This window comes from Artibeus jamaicensis, unplaced genomic scaffold (assembly GCF_021234435.1).
Source record: "Artibeus jamaicensis isolate MK-2021 breed Jamaican fruit bat unplaced genomic scaffold, CSHL_Jam_final contig_452, whole genome shotgun sequence".
Classification (NCBI taxonomy): Eukaryota; Metazoa; Chordata; class Mammalia; order Chiroptera; family Phyllostomidae; genus Artibeus; species Artibeus jamaicensis.
In genome coordinates this window covers 137739-159400 of record NW_026521837.1, presented here as the reverse complement: position 1 = coordinate 159400, position 21662 = coordinate 137739, and the positions used below count along the sequence as shown (strand labels likewise).

General features: G+C 40.3%; 1 protein-coding gene across 3 annotated transcripts in view; it reads right to left on the bottom strand.

Annotated features, from left to right (window-relative positions):
* COPS4 (COP9 signalosome subunit 4) overlaps positions 1-20562 on the bottom strand; it is a 55873-nt gene extending 35311 nt beyond the window's left edge. For 2 of the 3 annotated variants that reach the window (XM_037154820.2, XM_037154819.2), the window contains exons 1-2: positions 20277-20562; positions 2910-2989 (exon numbers count right to left, since the gene is read on the bottom strand). In XM_037154820.2, coding sequence (XP_037010715.1) covers positions 2910-2989; positions 20277-20350 — 154 coding nt within the window. In that variant the 5' untranslated portion in view covers positions 20351-20562. The remainder of the gene's footprint in view (positions 1-2909; positions 2990-20276) is intronic. The other variant, XM_037154818.2, reaches the window with a different exon arrangement.
* Positions 20563-21662: the final 1100 nt, after the last annotated feature.

Genomic DNA, 21662 nt, shown 5'->3' with positions numbered 1-21662 from the left:
TTTTTTTAAACACATTTTATTGATTATGCTCTTACAGCTGTCCCATTTCTCCACCTTTATTCCCTTCTGCCCTGCACACCCTCTCCCATCTACATTCCCCCACTTTAGTTCATGTCCATGTGTCACAAGTTCATTAGCTTCTACATTCCCCATACTATTATTGCCCTTTCCCCTATCTATTTTCTTTTTTTTTTTAAATAACCATCAGCACTCTTTTTTTTTTTTAAAGATTTTATTTATTTATCTTTAGAGGGGAAGGGAAGGAGAGAGGGAGAGAAACATCAATGTATGGTTGCCTTTCGTGCGTCCCCTGCTGGGAACTGGCCTGCAGGGAACCTGCCTGCAACCCTGGTATGTGCCCTGACTGGGAATCGAACCGCGATTGTCTGGTTCGCAGGCCCGTGCTCAATCCACTGAGCTACACCAGCCAGGGCTTCCCCTATCTATTTTCTACCTACCATCTATGCTACTTATTCTCTGTACCTTTTCCTCCCTCTCCTCCTCCCATTCCCCTGTTGCTAACCTTCCACGTGATCTCTATTTCTGTGGTTCTGTTCCTGTTCTAGTTGTTTGCTTAGTTTGTTTTAGGGGTTTTTTCACGTTCAGGTGTGAATAGCTGTGAGTATGTTGTCATTTTACTGTTCATAGTTTTGATCTTCTTTTTCTTAGATAAGTTCTTTTAACATTTCATATAACAGGGGCTTGGTGATGATGAACTCCCTGAATTTGATCTTATCTGACAAGCACTTTATCTGTCCTGCCATTCTAAATGAAAGCTTTGCTGGATGGAGCAATCTTGGATGTAGGACCTTGCCTTTCATGACTTGGAATACTTCTTTCCAGCCTCTTCTTGCCTGCAAGGTTTCTTTTGAAAAATCAACTGATGGTATAATGGGAACACCTTTATAAGTAATTCTCTCCTTTTCTTTTGCTGCTTCTAAGATTCTCTCCTTATCTTTAATCTTGGGTAATGTAATTATGATGTACATTGGTGTGCTCCTCCTGGGGTCCAACTTCTTTTGGAGACTCTGAGCTTCCTGTACTTCATGAAAATCTATTTCCTTTGCCAGACTGGGGAAGTTCTCCATTAATTTTTCAAATAAGTTTTCCATTTCTTGCTCTTCCTCTTCTCCTTCTGGCAACCCTATGATTCAGATGTTGGAATGTTTAAAGAGGTCCTGGAGTTTCCTAAGCTTCAACTCATTTTTCTGAATTCTTGTTTCTTCATTATGTTCTAGTTGGATGTTTATTTCTTCCTTCTGCTCCAAACCGTTGATTTGAGGTCAGTTTCCTTTCCATCACTGTTGGTTCCCTGTACATTTTCCTTTATTTCATTTTTCATAGCCTTCACTTTTTCCTCTAATTTGGGAGCATATTCAACCAATTCTGTGAGCATCCTGATTACCAATGTTTTGAACTGTGCATCTGATAGGCTGGCTATCTCTTCATCAATTAATTGTATTTTTTCTGGAGCTCTGATCTGTTCTTCCATTTGGGCCATTTTCGGGGGAAGGGGGTCTCCGGGTACCTGTTACATAGTAAGGGGAGGAGCCTGAGGCGTTCACCGGGTAAGGGTGAACCCACTTCGCTGCATTGTGATGCTGTATGCAAGAGAGGGGTCCAAGAGGGAACAGTGCTGCCCGCTCTGCTCTCTGCTGGTTTTCACTCACTTCCCCTGCTACCCACAATCAAACTGGGCCCTTCTGATGCTGATTCCCAGGTGGGTGGGCTTCTGTACATTCTAGGACCCTGTGGGTCTCTCCAATGAACTCTTCAGTGAGGCTGGGAATTTCACCTGCTGCCACCTCAACTCCCACAGGTGTTTTCAGTCAGAGGCTTTGAGGCTTTATTTCCCTGCACTGAAACCCTGTGTTCCGAGGTCTATCTCCCTCCCCAACAGTTCCTCTCTGTTTATATGCACCTGACTGTGGAAATGCCCAGTCTGCAAGCCACAGCCTCTCCTGGTCTTCCAGCTGCAGCCTTGCTGCGAGTCCTCTCTACCTGGCTGCCCATCTCCACCCCTCCTACTGTCTGGACGAATGTTTCTTCTTTAACCCCTTGGTTGACAGACTTCCATACGGTTCAATTTTCTGTCAGTTGTTTGTTTTTAAATTTTTTGTTCTACTTCTTTTGGTTGTGCAAGGAAGCACAGTGTGTCTACCTATGCCTCCATCTTGGCCAGAAGTCCGAGCCTGGATTTTGAGTAATTTTCTAGATAACTGAAGTCAGGGAGTGGGGGACAGTGTCTTAAAGACTGAATATTTTTAGTTCCTATTCAAAAGGAATGATCTTAACAATAATAACAGTTCACATTTATATAGCACTTATTATATGCCAGGTACTCATTCTGAGTACTTTATAATGTATAGTAACTCATTTAATCTCCCAACGATTTTACAAGGTATGTACCATCTCCTCACTTTATAGATAAGAAAAGGAAGCACGGCACAATGAGGTTAAATAACTTAACCAACATGACATAGCTAATAAAATAGTGGACTGGGACTTAAATTCAGACTATTTTTGTCTTTATTCTATATTGTTCCCCATCAGTCACTATTATCGGAAACTATATAAAATCTTACTTGGGAATGTAACTCTGAAGACAATTCATGACAAATATCAAGTTGTAAATAGTTTAAATTCTGAAATAAACCCATCGATTTCAACGTGGAATGTGGGGCAAAAGTAGATTTAGTTGTTTCTATGGAAAATAAAAGTTATAAATAATAATAAAAGTATAAACTATGTGTTGCATACTCAAAACTAAACCTCCTTTTGTCTCACCCTGTATATTAAATTTAATCTAATACACTTATATTGATGATTTGATATAAAACAAGGCTTAAGCAAGCTTTATAGTCCTATTCAGTAATACAAAGCAAACATGGAATTTTCATTCCACTTACTTGCTTCCACAAAAGCTTTCAAAGCTTCTAGCTGTTCTGCCCCAGATAGCTGAATGGCTTTTTCCAGGATCTGACGATACCTAAAATGATAAATAAAAATGTTCAGAGGCCACTATATATTCTAATGTTAACTTTAACGTTTATTCATTTCTATTTACCCTGGCCTCTTTCGTAGTGCTCTCATTCTGTATTTCTTAGTAGTTTACCACAGATTTTTTTTTTCTTTTCAAGTTTTAGTCCATGACAAGAATCTATTAAGTTACTGGATCTAAGATATCACTTTTGAAAGTTTGTTTTGAATTAAAACTAAAAAGTCAGTCTATAATTCTAAGATGCCACTTCTAGTTTGCTTTACCATACACTATAACTTTTAAAAAGTTTTCAAGCCCATCATGAGAAAAGGTAAATCTATAACTTCCTAGACCCAAGGTGCCACTTTTGCGTGAAAGCTGTAGTTTTGAATTTAAACTAAAAAGCCAATTCCCTTTCAAATGCCTTAAAAGATAAGCCCTTATTTTCTTTAATTATGTATAATACAGACACACAAGAACATTACTCAAGGAGACCCAGAACCCCTTCCTCTTGTGGATCTAATGAATCTAAGGGTCCAAACAATAGAATAATGCCAACTAGGCAATGAAATTCAATATCAGAAACAGAATGTCTTCGTGTACAAAATTAACTCCACCAAGCCAAATACATTCATACAATACCATTTATGCTGTCATTAGTGCCTATTAATTCTTTACTTGCATTCAGTTCTAATAACTATTCTGCCTAATTTTCATGACCATTTAAGATTCAAATTACCATTCTTAAAAAGATGGCGGAAATGCTAAATACAGAAACAGTGATAACTATTAAGCAATGGCAAATTCCTTCCTACAATAAAAATTCCATGAGGGCAGAAATTGTTCTTTGTTTTGATCACTGCTATATCTACAAAACCTGGAAAACTACCTGACACATCAAAAGCACTCAAATATTCAACAGTACTGGTAACGTTTTATTGGTTTATTTCATTTTATTTGTTCGTAAGTACATGACTATATACTATTTTTACTTCTTTTATTTGTTTTAATCATAATAATAAAAGCATTAGTTAATGCATTTTACAAACCTAATAGCATTGCAATTATTCAGAATGTCATCCAGAATATAGTTAAGAAATAAAGAATTCACAAATAGGATTCAAATTCATTCAAGTTTATGATTTGTATTTTGTACAGCATATCCTCAAGCTACCATTCATCATTTATTGATTCTCAATTCACACAATATTGTTATAATTTTGACTATGATTTCCCAAAACAACAATGAACCAAACTGACTTTGTAAGACAGCAGGTATAGTGACAGAAAAGATAGCAAACTCCAAAACATATGAACTATTCTATGAAAGCAAGGAACTACTATTAAATTTTAAAATAAAAAATGTTACTGTAGAAATTGCTACATCTGGACTCCAAGGTGGAGACTTAGGTGGACACACTGTGCCTCCTCACACAACCAAAAAATAAGGAAAACAAAAACTTAGAAACAAAAAAAAACAATGGACAGAAAATTGAACTGTACAGCAGACAACCATTCATCCAGATTGTAGGAGGGGTGGTGTCAGGGGCCAGAAGAGCGGGACTGGCGCACAGGCAGTGGCTAGCAGACCCAGGGTGCTAAGGAGCAGACCCAGTGAGGTGCGCAAGGCAGCCAGCAAACTGAGTTCACACATTCCCATGCAGATAAACCAGGCGAAAATGGGTACTAAGGCAGACTGCACAACCCAGGACCCCAGCACTGGGAAATAAAACCTAAAAGAACTGGTAGAAAACACTTGTGGGGGTTGAGGTGCCGGGAGAGGCGCCAAGGAGAATTTGTTGGAGAGATCCACAGGGTCCTAGAATGTACACAAGCCCACCCACCTGGGAACAAGGACCAGAAGGGTCCAGTTTACTTGTGGTAAGTACCAGAGGGGACTGAAATCCGAGAGAGAGCAGAGCAAGTGCCACTGTTCCCTCTCTGACCCCGTCCCCACATACAGCATCACACCCCAGCCATGGGGGCGTTGCCCCACCCAGTTGAACACCTAAGGCTCCGCCCCTAACTACATAACAAGCAGGACAAGACCAAGAAAAAAAAGGCTCCAATGCAAGAACAAATCAAAGCCCCAGACCCAATACATCTAAGCAACAAAAAGATAGCCAACCTATCAGATGCACAGTTCAAAACACTGGTAATCAGGATGCTCACAGAACTGGTTGATTTTGGTCACAAATTAGATTTAAAAAATGAAGGCTACAGTAAGTGAAATGAAGCAAAATGCACAGGGTACCAATAGTGATGGAAAGAAAACTGGAACTCAAATCAATGAAGTGGACCAGAAAGAAGAAATAATCATCCAAATAGAAAAGAATGAAGAAACAAGAATTCAAAAAAATGAGGAGAGGCTCAGGAACCTCCAGGACATCTTTAAACATTCCAACATCCAAATTATAGGAGTACCAGAAAGGGTAGAGGAACAGCGACAAGTGAAAAACTTATCTAAACAAATAATAAAGGAGAACTTCACCAATCTGGCAAAGGATATAGACTTCCAGGAAATCCAGGAAGCTCAGAGAGTCCTAAAGAAGTTGGACCCAAGGAGGAACACACAAATGCACATCATCATTACATTAGCCAAGATTAAAATGAAGGAGAGAATTCTAGAAGCAGCAAGAGATAAGGGGACAATCAACTACAAAGGAGTTCCCATCAGACTGTCAGCTGATTTTTTTTCTGCCTCATTTTTTAAAATTTAATCATTGTTCAAGTACAGTTTTCTGTCTTTTACTCTCATCCCAGCCCACCCCCCAGTGCTCCCCACCTCCCTCCCATTTCCCGCCCCACCTTAGTTTTTGTCCATGTGTCCTTTATACTTGTTCCTGTGAATAAAAGAGACTGCAGGCAAGAAAGGGCTAGAAAGAAGTATTCCAAGTCATTAAAGTCAAGGACCTATACCCAAAATTGCTCTATCCAGCAAAGCTTTGATTTAGAATGGAAGGGCAGATAAAGTGCTTCTCAGATAAGGTCAAGTTCAAGGAGTTCATCATCACCAAGCCGTTATTGTATGAAATGTTAAAGAGACTTATCTAAGAAAAAAAGATAAAAAATATGAATATGAACAGTGAAAGGACAGCAAAAACAATTATTAACAACCACACCTAAAAGAAAAGCAAACCAAGCAAACAACTAGAACAAGAACAGAATCACAGAAATGGAAATCACATGGAGGGTTAGCAACAGGGAGTGAGAGGAGGAGAGAGGGGGAAAAGGTACAGAGAATAAGTAGCATAGATGGTAGGTAGAAAATAGACAGGGGGAATGCAGAAATGTAGAAGCTAAAGAACTTATCACACATGAACATAAACTAAAGTAAGGGAGTGTAGGTGGGAGCAGGTGTGCAGGGTGGAGGGGGGAAATGGGACAAATGTAATAGCATAATTAATAAAATATATTAAATAAATAAATAAAATTGCTACATTTGAGGCATAAAATTCAGATATCGATCTCATACTCTCACACTCACACACACACACACACACACACACACACACAATGTTCTCCATAAATGTATTTATACCCTTTCCTTTTTGCCCAGGGAACATTTTAAGTTAATATAATCAATGGTTTATTTTTTTTAATTGGCTATTTTTTTAAATTAGAAGATTTTGCATATTTATTTCTAAGAGACAGGGAGGAAGAAAGAGAGAGAAACATGAATTTATGGTTGCTTCTCACATGTCCCCACCTGGCCTGCAACTCGGGCATGTGCCCTGACTGGAAATTGATCCAGCGACCTTTTGGTTTGCAGGCCGGGGCTCAATCCACTGAGCCACAAAAGCCAGGGCTGATTGGCTTGTTTTTCATATTCATTTAAATAAAAGGTTATGGCTGAACTCTTATTCTTACATCCTCATAGATTATTTTGTACTAATATTATAATATTCAAAGATGACAATGTCTTACTTAGTGAAATTCGATGATTAACCTGTTTCAACACATGGTTTCATAACTCATAAAGCAACTAATGTGTAGTAGGAATACACGAAAATAAATTTAAAAACTGACCCCGGCAGGATGGCTCAGTTGGTTGAAGCATCCTCCTGGGCACAAAATGGGGGGAGGGGAATTGGGTACTTAGTTGGGTTGCGGTTTGTTATGGGGGGATCATGTTGCTCTCTCACGTTCATGTTTCTCCCTCTCCCCCATTCTCTCTTTCTCGTTCTCTCTCTCTCTCTCCAGCCCTCCCCCAAGAAATCAGAGGGCATAAACTCCAGTGAGAATTTAAGCAATAAAAATTAAAAATGAAGTGATGAAAAGCTTTATATCAACAAATTATAGGATGGAAGCGTAGGTGGGAACACTGTACCTCCTCCCACAACCAAATTTAAGGACAACAAAGATTTAGAAACAAAAACACAATCAAAACAGACAGAAAACTGAACTGTACCGAAGTCCGACAAAAACAAACCATTCATCCAGACTGGTAAGAGGGGCAGTGTTGGCAGCTGGTGGAGAAGAGTTGTGGCACGGAAAACTTGTGGCTCCCAGACCAACTCAGGTGCGCAGGCAGCGGTTGGCAGATCCCAGGTGTGGGGTGGCAATGGGTAAAGCCAGTGAGGGTACAAGGCGGCTGACTGACCGCAGTCACACATTGAAGCGCAGATAAACCAGGTGAAAAAACGGACCGTGAGACAGACCACATGACACAGGGCCCCAGCGCTGGGAAATAAACCTAAAAGCACCAATTGAAAAATCTTTCAGGGGTTAAGGTGCCAAGAGAGGCTCCCAGCCTTACAGGAGTTTGTTGGACAGACCCACAGGGTCCTAGAATGTACACAAGCCCACCCACCTGGGAACCAGCACCAGAAGGGCCCAATTGGCTTGTGGGAAGCGGCAGAGGGGACTGAAATCAGAGAGAGCGTGGAACAAACGCCATTTCTCCCTCTCTGACCCCATCCACCGTCACAACCCAGTGACTCTGTAGACCTGCCACAGTCAACACCTAAGCTTTTGCACCTAGTATGTAACAGATGCAAACACACCAAAACATTATGGCTCAAGAGGAAGAACAAGTCAAAGCCCCAGACCCAATACATCTAAGCAACAAAAAGATAGCCAACCTATCAGATGCACAGTTCAAAACACTGGTAATCAGGATGCTCACAGAACTGGTTGATTTTAATCACCAATTAGATGAAAATATGAAGGCTACAGTAAGTGAAATGAAGCAAAATGCACAGGGTACCAATAGTGATGGAAAGAAACTGGGACTCAAATCAATGGAATGGACCAGAAGGAAGAAAAAAATGACCAAACAGAAAAGGATGAAGAAACAAGAATTCAAAAAAATGAGGAGAGGCTTAGGAACCTCCAGGACATCTTTAAACATTCCAACATCCAAATTACAGGGGTACCAGTAGGGGAAGACGAAGAGTAACAAGTGGAAAACTTATTTCAACAAATAATAAAAGAGAACTTCACCAATCTGGCAAAGGCAATAGACTTCCGGGAAATCCAGGAAGCTCAGAGAGTCCCAAAGAAGTTGGACCCAAGAAGAAAAAAACCAAGGCATACCATAATTACATTACCCAAGATTTAAATGAAGCACAGAATCCTAGAAGCAGCAAGAGATAGGGGGACAGTCACCTACAAAGAAGTGCACATCAGACTGTCAGCGGATTTCTCAAAAGAGATCTTACAGGGAAGAAGGGGCTAGAAAGAAGTATTCCAAGCCATTAAAGTCAAGGACCTATACCCAACATTGCTCTATCCAGCACAGCTTTCATTTAGAATGGAAGGGCAGATAAAGTGCTTCACAGATAAGGTCAAATTCAAGGAGTTCATCATCACCAAGCCGTTATTGTATGAAATGTTAGAGAGACTTATCTAAGAAAAAAAAGATAAAAAATATGAATAATACGAACAGTGAAAGGACAGCAAACACAATTATTAACAACCACACCTAAAACAAAAGCAAACTAAGCAAACAACTAGAACAGGAACAGAACCATAGAAATGGAGATCACATGGAGGGTTAGCAACAGGGGAATGGGAGGAGGAGAGGGAGGAAAAGGTACAGAGAGTAAGTAGCATAGATGGTAGGTAGAAAATAGACAGGGGAGAGGGCAAGATTAGTATGGGAAATGTAGAAGCTAAAGAACTTATGACACATGGACATGAACTAAAGAGGGGAGAATAGGAGGAAAGAGGTGTACAGGGTGGAGGGGAACAAAGCGGGGGAAAATGGGACAACTGTAATGGCATAATCAATAAAATATATTAAAAAATAAAAGTAATACAGACAAAAAACCCCAAATTATATAATTTGTCAGGGTCTTAGAAATTGCCTACTCAAACTCTTGACTTTTACAGATTAAGGTACAGAGCTGGGGCTAGATGCTGCCTTGCCTTTTCTCTACCATGTAAATTCTAGTATCTAAGACCAGAACTTACTTTTTCACAATAAAAATAAGGAATGACTAATAAACTGTGTATGTAAGAGATTTAAATAGCCATTTAATATTGCCATAAAAAATTACCCAGAAACGCTAATTGAGCACCTAGGCCTTTGAAGATGCTATATAAGATTCTGTGTATGACACTACATATTTTATGTAACCTAGTCTTTTAAGATCTTATAGCTGGGAAAGTAAAAGAAAAAATCAAATAATATATCAAAAGTATTATATTATAATAAAACAAAAACAAGTTACAATAAAACTGAATAGTGTAAGAAACATAAGTAAGGAGGTAACATTTTAATTCAAAAGAGAATAAAAACAAAATGGGTTAGATTAGTCAGAGAAAATTTTAAGAAAAATAATAGTAGTTTTTTATTGAGCACTCAGTATGTACTCAGTGGAAAAGATGGAAAAGCAATTGACACTAAGAACATGGCAAGTACCAAATATTTTTTCCTTAAAAAATATTATGGAGGACTTCCGCCAAGATGGAGGCATAGGTGGAGACGCCGTGCTTCCTCACACAACCAAGTTTAGAGACAACTACATAATAGCAACAGAAAACACAGCCAGAACACACAAAATTGAACTTTTCGGAAGTCTGATAACAACAAATTCTTCAGCCGGACCGGTAAGAGGGGCGAAATCAGCAGCTGGAGGAGCAGGGTTGCACAGGAAAACTCGGTCACACGGACTCAGGCGCGCGGAATCCAGGCGCAGGGTTGGACCTGGTGGGCAACTCAGCGAGCGACCTCGGGGAAACAGGGAGGGAGCAGGGCTGCGGGTTGACTGTGGTCTCGCATCCGTGCGTGGGTAGACAAGTGAAGGAGTGGGCAATTGGACGGGACCCAGCAGGCCCCAGTGGCGAGCAACAGCAGAAGGGGCCGCCATTTCCCTGCTCTGACCACGCCCCCACATCCAGCATCACAACCCAGCAACCTGGGAGTCCAAGGCTCCCCTCCTCGTACTTAACGGGCGTGAACAGAACAAAAATGGCTCAAGAAGATCTCAAAGCCCCAGAGTCTATAAATCTAAGCGATGAAGAAATAGCAAAACTCTCAGACACACAGTTTAAAACACTGGTGATCAGGATCCTCACAGAACTGGTTGATTATAGCCACAAATTAGATATACATATGAAGGCGAAACTAATTGAAATGAATGGAATTACACAGGAAATCAATAGCGATGAAAAGGAAAATGGGTCTCAAATCAATGGAGTGGACCAGAAGAAAGCAAATAATGGCCAAACAGAAAAGAGTGAAGAAGCAAGAATTCAAAAAAAAAAATGAGGAGAGTCTTAGGAACCTCCAGGACATCTTTAAACGTTCCAACATCCTGAATTATAGGGGTACCAGAAGGGGGAAAGGCACAGCCACCAGTGGAAAACTTATTTCAACAAATAATAAAGGAGAATTTCCCCAATCTGGCAAAGAAAACAGACTTCCAGGAAATCCAGGAAGCTCAGAGAGTCCCAAAGAAGTTGGACCCAAGAAGAAAAAAACCAAGGCATACCATAATTACATTACCCAAGATTTAAATGAAGGACAGAATCCTAGAAGCAGCAAGAGATAGGGGGACAGTCACCTACAAAGGAGTTCCCATCAGACTATCAGCAGATTTCTCAAAAGACACCTTACACGCAAGAAGGGGCTAGAAAGAGGTATTCCAAGTCATGAAATCCAAAGACCTACAACCAAGATTGCTCTATCCAGCAAAGCTTTCATTTAGAATGGAAGGACAAAGTGCTTCTCAGATAAGATCAAATTCAAGGAGTTCATCATCACCAAGCCCTTGTTATATGAAATGCTAAAGGGACTTATCTAAGAAAAAGAAGTTTAAAAAACATGAACAGTGAAAGGACAGCAAACTCACAGTTATTAAAAACCACACCTAAAACAAAAGCAAACTAAAAGGACAGCTAGATCAGGAGTGGAAACATAGAAATGAAGATCTCAAGAAGGGTTAGCAACAGGGGAGTGGGAGGAGGAGAAGGGGGGAGAAGGTACAGAAAATAAGTAGCATAGACAGTAGATAGAAAATAGATGGGGGGGCAAGAATAGTATGGGAAATACAGAATCTAAAGAACTTGAGACACATGGTCATAAACTAAAGGGGGGTAATGGTGGGGAGGGAAGGTAGAGTGAAGGGGAATGAAGGGGGGAATAGAACAACTGTAATAGCATAATCAATAAAAATAAATAAATAATTTTTAAAAAGACACACAAAAAATATTAATGGAGGAAAATAAATTTCATTAATTAAGGCACCTTGCACTGTCCTATCCATTTATCAACAAATGTTTGTTGAGCATTTATTATGTATATGTATCTGAGCTCAAGTACAGTAAGTTAATTCATGGTTTCTTAGCACTTGAAAGGGATCTGGAAGTAAATAAAACATACAAATGAAAATGTACCCCAGTCACTATGTAAGGCCAAAATGAGTAAAATGGGCATGTATTAATAGAACGTTCATTTACAGTAATGGTGAGCTAGATGATTAGACCAACCCTATCTTAGATAGATAGATAGATAAATAGATAGATAGATAGATAGATAGATAGATAGATAGATGATAGATAAAGTTTTAAAAAGCATAAAGTCCTAACAGAGAGAGAAAATAGGTGAGAATAAGAGCATAAGACGATGAATAACAGCTTCTGCCTTAAAACATTTGCCGACTCTGAAAAGACAGCTGAGAGATAGAGGCATTTTTGGTAGAGGCGGGGATGGGTTCTGCTTTGGGACATTCTGCCATCTGCTAGAAAAATTGAGAAGCAAGTTGTGATTTCTAGCAGACTAACAGAGCTGGAAGAACAGGGATTTCAGTTCCTTGCCCGCCAAAGAATAAAATACTAACACTTTGGAAGTAAGGTTGCAAAATCTATTCCAAGGATCAGCAAAGTAAAGCAAAAAATTCTGAAGTCTAAGTCCTAGAACTGCTAGCACCCTCAGGTACCTGGCAGAAAGAAATGAAAATTTTCTCTGAAAGGTAACATCCTAGGCCTCCTACAGTTTCTGAAAATACACTTTTAGATAATTTGCTCAACAAACAAAGATTATACACATGACAATATGAGCTAAAATCAACAAAAACAACAGACAAGATACTCCAGACAGTGGAGTATCGGAGAGACCATAATACAATCATGTATATGGAGATAAAGACAAGCTTTAAATTCAGCAAGAAACCAGGAATCATAAAAAGTGTCATTTGAGCCCTGGCTGGTGTAGCTCAGTGGATTGAGTGCTGACCTGCAAACCAAAGGATCACCGGTTCAATCCCCAGTTGGGGCACATGCCTGGGTTGCATGCCAGGTCCCCAGTGGGGAGAACGAGAGGCAATTACATAATCTAAAAATAAATAAATAAAATCTTTTTTTAAAGTGTCATTTGAAAAAAGAACCACCAAAACCTATAAAACTACAAATGTACTATAACCAAACTTAAAACCTCAATGGAGGGCTTTTTTTTTGGCCAAAATTTTATTTATTTTCAGAGAAAGGGGAAGGAGAAAGAGAGGGAGAGCAATATCAATGTGTGGTTGCTTCTCGTCTGCCCCCTACTGGGGGCCTGGCCCACAACCCAGGCATGTGCCCTGGCTGGGAATCAAACTGGTGACCCTTTGGTTTGCAGACCAGCACTCACTCAATCCACCTAGGTACACCAGACAGGGCTCAATGGAGTTCTTAATGGCACAAGTGAAGAGCCGACAAGCTAGAAGGCAGATCAGAAGAGCTTAAATGGTAAGTTTAGAAGACAGAGTAAGAGACACAGAGGTCACAGTAAGAGAACATAATGGGTTTCAGTCGAGTCCTAGAGAAGAAAATGGAATAGAAAAGAGACAACATATAAAGAGATATAGCTGAGACGTCTAGTTAAGCTGGTGGTATAGGCGGACATTGCTCACCTCCACACAACCACAACAAAATTTCAAATAAAATAGAACAACCATCGCTCAGAACTAACACAAATCGAGTTGAATGGAAGTGTGACAACTACAGAATTAAAGAAACTACATCCATCCAGACTGGTAGGAGGGGCACAGATGCAGAAGGGGCTGGTCCCACATTCACATGTGGTGGATAAAAATTCGGGAGGGATATCTCGGGAGCCAGGAGTCCCACCCAGCCCCACACCAGGCCCTCCAGCCCAGGGTTCCAGTGCCAGGAAGATAAGTCCCCACAACTTCTGGCTGCAAAACATTAAGTCAGTGGAAGAAACTGCTAGAGCCCCAAGCAGTTCTTCTTAAACACCCCACACACAGGACTCACCTACTCAGACTCACTCCCTCTGGGCCCTAGCATGGGAGAGGTGGCTTGAGGGGCACCAATGTTATGCAGGGGGAGGCTGAGGTGTGTGGCATCAAGGCAAGCAGAAGCCACTGTCCCTTTTCTGGGCCCTCTCCCCACAGAGCCAGCAGACTGGTGACATATCTAAGATTCAATCAACCTGGCTAACACTGTTTGACCAGCCTTGGCTGGTCATCAGAGACTCCGCCCCACTGAACTTATGGGCCTACCCAAGTTGCTTTTCCATGTGAATGGCTGGGCTTGGCTCAAGCTTTGTAACTTCCTAAATCCTACCAGCAAACAAACCACAGCTGGCTTCAGGACCAGAACAGGACAGGACCAGAACAGGACCACAGCTGGCTTCAGGACCAGTGAGCCCCAGGACCAGAACTAGCAGCCTAGATTCACAGCTTGGCTTTGCTTGGAAATCCCCAAGCACAGGCCAAGTAGCAGCCATCTCAGATTCCTTTATAACTCAGGTAGGGTGGCCCCAGGCTAAACACAGGTGGCGGCAGCTGATCTTGGCCTGCAGCACCTGGGAAACCCTAGGGCCAGCGCACCCAGTGGACAGCTATAGACCACACTGGAGCACCACCACCTGGTCCTACACAGCTGATCCTCCGTGGAAGGTAGAGGTTGGTGGTCAATGGTCACAGCCAATCCTTGCAGTTTACTGGCCTAGGTAAATCCCTCCCATTGATCTGCCAACAGCAATCAAGGCTCAATGACAAGAAGAGGGTGTACTCAGCACACACAAAGCATGCACCTCAAGTACCCAGCTTTGGTGATGGGGAAGCTGTGCCACTGGAGTCTATAGGACACCTACTACATTAGGCCATACTACCAAGACATGACAGAGTCAAAGCACCTCTACCTAATACACAGAAACAAACTGTTGGCAGGGAGGCTGCCAAAATGAATATAATAAGAAATATGGCCCAAATGAAAGGACAGATCACAAATCCAGAAAAACAGCTAAACAAAATGGAGATAAGCAATCTATTAGATGCAGAGTTTAAAACACTGTTTATAAGGATGCTCAAGGAACTTAGTGAGGACCTCAAAAGCAGAAAAAAGATTCAGTCAGAAATGAAAGATAGACAAATTAAAATAATGAATAATTTACAGGAAAACAATAGTAGAATGGATGAAGCCAAGAATCAAATCAACAATTGGGAAGATAAGGAAGCAAAAAACAACCAATTAGCACAATAAGAAGAAAAAATAATTAAAAAAATGAGAATCATGTAAGCAGCTTGTGGGACAACTTTAAGCAATCCAACATTCATTTCATAGGGGTACCAGGAGGACAAGAGAAAGAGCAATAAATTGGAAATCTATCGGAAAACAATGAAAAAAAACTTCCCTAATTTGGTGAAGGAAAAAAACATGCAAGTTTAGGAAGCACAGAGAGTCCCAAACAAGATGGATACAAAAAAGCCCACTCCAAGACACATCCTAATTAAAATGCCAAAGGATGAAGATAAAGAGATGGGGGGAGGAGATGGGTGAGAGGTGAGGGGATTAAGAAGTACAAATAGAATGTTACAGAATAGTCATGGGGATGTAAAGTACAGTATAGGAAAGGGAATAGCCAAAAAACCTACACACATGACCCATGGACAAGAACAATGGTGGGGGGATTGCCTGAGGGAGAGGGGGGTCCTGGGTGGAGGAGAGCAAAAGGAGAAAACATCAGGACAATTGTAATAGCATAATCAATAAAATATAAGTTTTTAAAAAATAAAGAGATATAGCTGAAAACTTCTCAGAACAATGAAAGAAGCCGACCTATTGTTTTTTTTTAAGATTTTATTTATTTATCTTTAGAGGGGAAGGAGAGAGGGAGAGAAACGTCAATGTAAGGTTGCCTCTAGTACTTCCCCTGCTGGGAAATAGCCTGCAGGGAACTGGCCTGCAACCCAGGCATGTGCCCCAACTGGGAATTGAACCTTGATCCTCTGCTTCGCAGGCCTGCGCTCAATCCACTGAGCTATACAAGCCAGGACAGAAGCCAACCTATTGATTCAAGAAATAAAATGAAACTCAACCAGGATAATGTGGTGGAGCATTTACAGCAAGAGGCCACAATTCTTTTACTGTATCTATCTATGTCCCTTTGCAATATGACTTTGCAAAGTTTCACAACAAGAGGTAGTATATTTCCCCACCCTTTGATCTGGGCTAGTTTTGACCAATAGACTACAACAGAAGTGTCTATTCTGAAACTAAACCTCGGTAGGCCTTATATATGTTTTTATCTCTTGGAACCCTACTGTTGCCACATGAACAAGGTCAGGCTAACCCACTGAATAATGAAATATGTAGCTCAGTCACCTCCACTGCCCCAGCCAACACACAGAAGCAGAGATGCCTACCTGACCTGCAGTTGACTACAGGCACATGTGGGAACCCATGTGGAACCAAGACCATGTGGAACCAAGACCACGTGGAACAGAGAAGAAACATCATCTGGGCCCAGCCCAAACTGGCAACCAACAGAATTATGAACTAAGTAAATGATTGTTGTTTTAAGCCACCAAGTTTTGCAGAGGTTTTCTTCACAGCAAAAGCTAACTGACACAGATAAGTAAAAACATACCCACATAGATAGGTCATAATGAAGTTGCCAATAATTAGAAGACAAAAATCTTAAAAACAGATGTTAACATAATTTTTAAGGAGAAAGAAATAATTTCCTAATGAGGTTTGTCTTTAAGCATTCTAAAGATTTCGACTTTGTGTTAAGTGGGAAAAAAATGGGGGAAAGACAGGCATTCTAGGCACCAAAAATGAAAAAAATCACTATCTGAAATGTAGTTCAGTTTGGTGAAAACAATATAAGACCAAAATGTAGATATGTTTAGACTTAAGGGATATGAGCCAAGCAAGTTGTATTCTGGCTTCACCACTAGCTATGTGACCTTGGAGCAAGGTATTTCACCTCAGTACTTCAGTTTTCACATATGTAATATAAATAATATTACTTTCTAAGGATTATGAAATATTTAAGTAAAGTTGCTCTAGGTACAGAGTGAACACCAGATGTTAGAGAACTTCACTCTTAGGATGGGAACCACTAAAACTGCTGGGTGCAGGAATAACAAAAAACTAGAGAATCTGAGTTAGAAGGGGCCTTTAAGGTTATACAGTCTATTCTCTGAGGGGTGTGTGTGTGTGTGCCTGTGTGTATCCTCCATTGTTGAAATTTTATTTCATTCTAATCCAAAATCTACCTCTGCAAGGCAGAAGAGTTTATCTTCTTCCAAACAGCTTTTCTAATAATCAAAGGCAGCTAAAACACTTGTCATTGCTTTCCTTTCTCCAACCTAATTGCTTATAAAACAAAATGTTTAAATATTTAATTCATTAATTTTTTTAGAGAGGAAAGAGAGGGGAGAAGAAACACTGATTTGCTGTTCCACTTATTATGCATTCATTGGTTGACTTTTATGAGTGCCCTGGCTGGGGATCAAACCCACAACCTCAGCATATCAGGACAACAAGCTAACCAACTAAGCTACACAGCCAGGGCTAAAATGAAATGTTTAGACCCCAAAGATCCAATATCTCCCTCTGTACCCTCCGTAAGCCAGAACTGGAAAGAAAAGAAAAACATAAAAGGTTCTATTTGTACAGGATTAACTCAAAAGATACCTAGAATCCATACCTCTTAATGACAAAGGTAAAAAATATATGTATAGGATGCCATAGGGCCTAAGAAAAAAGCAACTAACCCGGTCCTATGTGGGCAGGGGTATGAGTGTATATTGGTGGTTGTTCAGAGAAGGGTTTAGGAAAAAACAACATATGAACTGAGTTTTGAAAAAACCAAGTAGATTTTAGCTAAGTGAATAATACAAGGCTGTCATAACAGTTATCTATTCAAATGTTCCCTCTCAAGGAGCTCCTCCTCTTCTAAAGCTTTGTATAAGAAAACAAACACAATGCATATATGTACAAAAGCAGTGTAGAAATTTGCAAAAATGCTTTTCATATAGCCAATTATCACTATCAATTATCAAAACTATCAATCGACACTGCTGTGTTAATTCATAGTTATGGGAAAACATTTTTAATTGAAGTTTTGGCAAGAAAAGCAGTATAGGTTAAAAATGTGCTTTTAAAGTAGACAAACTTGGATTCAAATTTAAGCTCTAAACTTTTGTAGAATTCACTGAATCAATATTTATTGGCCCTGGCCAGGTAGCTCAGATGCTTAGAGCATAACCCCAGTACATGGAAGTTGCAGGTTCAAGGTTTGATCCTCAGTCAGGGTACATAAAAGAATCAAGCAATGAATTCATAAATAAGTGGAACAACAAATCGATCGCTATCTCTCTCAAGCCAATAAATAAATAAATATACATATATTTATTGAAAACTACTCTTTTAGATATCCTGTTTATTGCTGGGAACACAGTATCAATATTTTAGAAACATTTTCTCCATTGTTCCTTAATATGAAACCCTTTGTTACTAAGCTTCTAATGTAAACCCGGAAACTACTGATATATTTCAAGAGTGTTTCTATCATAAAGCATGTAGCTGGAGGAACTGTTTTGTTATGAGAATAAATATATTGACACATTCTTGCTCAGATAGGACCAGATATATAGCTGCAGGCAAGGCCAAGCCTTTATTCAGAAAGCATTGGCTATCAGTTATCAAGCACATTATTTCATTTAATCTTCACAATAATCCCGTGAGGTAGATTGTTACAGTAATGGCCTCCAATGAATTGTGCCTCCCTCTGACCACGTGCCTTTGCAGTGTAACTTGGCCACTCCTTCCATAAAGATGTAAACTCATTTCCCCTCCCCTTAATCTGGGCTGGTGTTGTGACTTACTTTGACCAGTACTTGAGAACTGATGTGAGACTTCCAAGTCTAGCTTATGAGGTCTCAAAGTTTCCACTCTCACCCTCTCGGTTTTGTAAGAAAGCCTCAGCTAAAGTACTGAATGAGAGACCATGTGGGGAGAGAGACCCAACCAGAGATGTACGGGTATCCATTTTAGCCCAACAGCCCCACCTAAATTGCCAGCTAACTGCACTTGAATGAGTGAGCCCAGACAACATCAGCAAACCACCCCAGTTCACCCAAAAACTCCTGAAAAAAAAATAGTTGTTTTACAACTAAGTTTTTGGGTTGTTACACAGCAATAACTGAAGCACCCAATTATATAGGCACTATTATTTATCTGCAATTCAGAGCTGAAGAAGTAAATGCTTAAGTTTCAGATATCTGCAAATAAATGAAAACTATACCTCTTCTGATAACTAATGTACTTATTTTCTTCAATAAAACATAAAGGAAAGCAAACTTGGGGCAAAATCTAAGTTAGTTTTACTTTCATCCAAACCTATAAAAAAAAGTATATGCAAAAAGTACTGAGCTATGAAGGCACAGTCAAGTCATTTTCCAACCCAAAGAATAACTCAGTATGTAGTTAATAACTGTTTAATAATAATAGTAACAAAGATAATCTTATGGCACATTGTTAAGTGTCAGGTACTGTTCTGTGTGATGTGTGATATAAGTGTATATACACACAGATTTTGTCCCTGTCAATAAGAAGTCATCTAATTATCTCCAGTTTCCTGAGGGGAAAATTGCCACAGAAAGTAAAGTCTAAGATACGGAGCAAAACTTCTCACTGATAAAAGTATATTACATTTACCACCAAAGAAAGGGCTGCACAGCTATATAAATTAGAGTTTCAATGCCCAGGTAAGAGCAGGCATATACCATTAATACAGATCAAGTGATCCCAGCTGTCAGGATGTAAATATTGGGATGAATATGAGAAGCATATTGTACACAGAATGCATGTTCATTATAAAGGAACAGCACTGTGAAATCTACAAAGAGAAATGGACAATATCTACAGCTACCTATGATTAACACTGTTGACAGGCACATGTCACAATTTTAACTCGGAGTGGACCTAAAACTTCTACGTAAATTGCGACAAAACTGCCAAACAATAATACAGATACCTGTTCCATTCATCCTGACTCATATCATGAGGGCATCAGCCCATGTGCTTCAGAGTTGGTGGTGGACAGTACACAAGGACCCAAATTAACATCGTCCAAGTGGTTCTGGACGACATGATACCGGCTATACCTCCTCAACCCCCAACAGTCTCAAGAAACGATTTCCCTAAAACACTATGCATCGAGGTTCCAAAATCTAAATTTCCCTCAATTAAGAAGAAAAAAAAAAGAGATACACAATTCGGTGTGAGAGGCCAGCCAGCGATAAGAAGTGCCACCAGGGAAGGCTGAGAAGGCCGTGGGTGGGAGCAGTCGTCCCCTAGAACGCGTTTCCAGAATCGTAGGAGACGAGCAAGGATGCCATCGAGAGCTGAACAAGTTGCCAGTCACCGCAGGTCTGTGTCCCCTAAGGGCTCCCTGCGTAAGGTCCCCTCCAGCTTTTGCCTCCACAACCGCAATCAGGCCCGCCCCCTTGATCCGCAGGCCGGCTACACACATCCGAAAGCCGCCAGCAAGCCAAGGAAAACAACTCTGTGGCTTCCCTCCTCACCTCCCGTAGACCTCGGAAATACTCACTTGCCCGCCAGATCTTTGTGAGAGCCGCTCGAATTCATGAGCTGGGCCAAATCCTGTCGCACAGCTGCCGCCATCTTCCCTCCAGCTCAGCCAAGGATGAAGGCCTCAGAACCAAAAAGAAAACCAGAGTAGTCCTCCAGAGCGCAGCCAGAGGGAACCGGAGGTGCCACAGAGTAGCGTCTGCGTGGGCCAGAGCGCCGAGTGTGTGAGCATGCGCTTGGTCCGCGCTTAGGGTTGAGTAACGCGAAGCTCCACCTTTGAAGTCCGAGCCCCGCGCAGGCCTCTCCCACAGGCTCCAACTCCTACGCTCCCACTTCAGATTGGCGGATAAACTCCAAGGGAGTGGGTCATTTGTGCAACTCTAATAAGTTCCGGGTAAGCAAAAAAAAAAAACAAAAAAACGATGGCCTTTTCATTAAGTTCCGTGTCTCACGTATATGATTTACTCTTCTTGTTCATTTAAAACAGCTTTTAAACTGCCTATGGTTAAGAACGAATTGTTTTTATTGTCAGTTTATCAAAGACAGGTACTTTTGTACAGCACGGTTTTAAAGGTCCACATTCCCTCTCGTATTCTGCACCCTGTTTATGGGTTGATTGTAAATCTCAATTTGTCCAAGACAGTGTCATTGTTGTCCAGAAGTAATTATAGATAACACGCCCTCTCACTCTGGAAACTGTACTATTTGGAAGAAAAGTTATGCATTCATTCTATCTTTTCATGTAATTATATTCATTATTTATATAGCCTTATAAATTTTCTTTCTGAAAATAAATAAATGTAAATTTTTATCCTTTCTTGTTTTCACAAATGGTAACACTCCATATCATTATTCTAATCTTGATTTTTCACTTATTCTGGATATTTTACCATGTAAATGCAAAGATCTTCCTCGTTCTGATTTAGAGATAGAGAGTATTACCTAAAATGAAAGGATGCCATAGTTTATTTAATCCTTAGAGCTAGACATTTCGGTTGTTTTTAATCAATCAACCAATACTCAATGAATAACCTTGTACATACATCATTTTATATGTGTATAGGTAGAATACATCCCAAGAAGAAAGTCAAAGGGGAGATTTACTTACAATTTTTAAAGATCCCACCAAATTGCATATTATAAGAATGGTACAATTTTGCCTTTCTACCAGCAATATGTAGGAGTGCAATTTTTTTACAGCCTTGGCTACAAAGGACATAAAACTTTTAAATTTTTTCCATCTTGATATGCAAAAAGTAACACGTTCTCTCTAAGACTGGAAATTTGGTTTCCAACTGGGCAAGCTTCCCCCACCAAGAAAAAATGATGGTTTTAGGGATATCATCAGCAATCTCTACTACTCTGTCCTTCTGACACCTAAATATCTGTGTGTATCCTTCTTTGT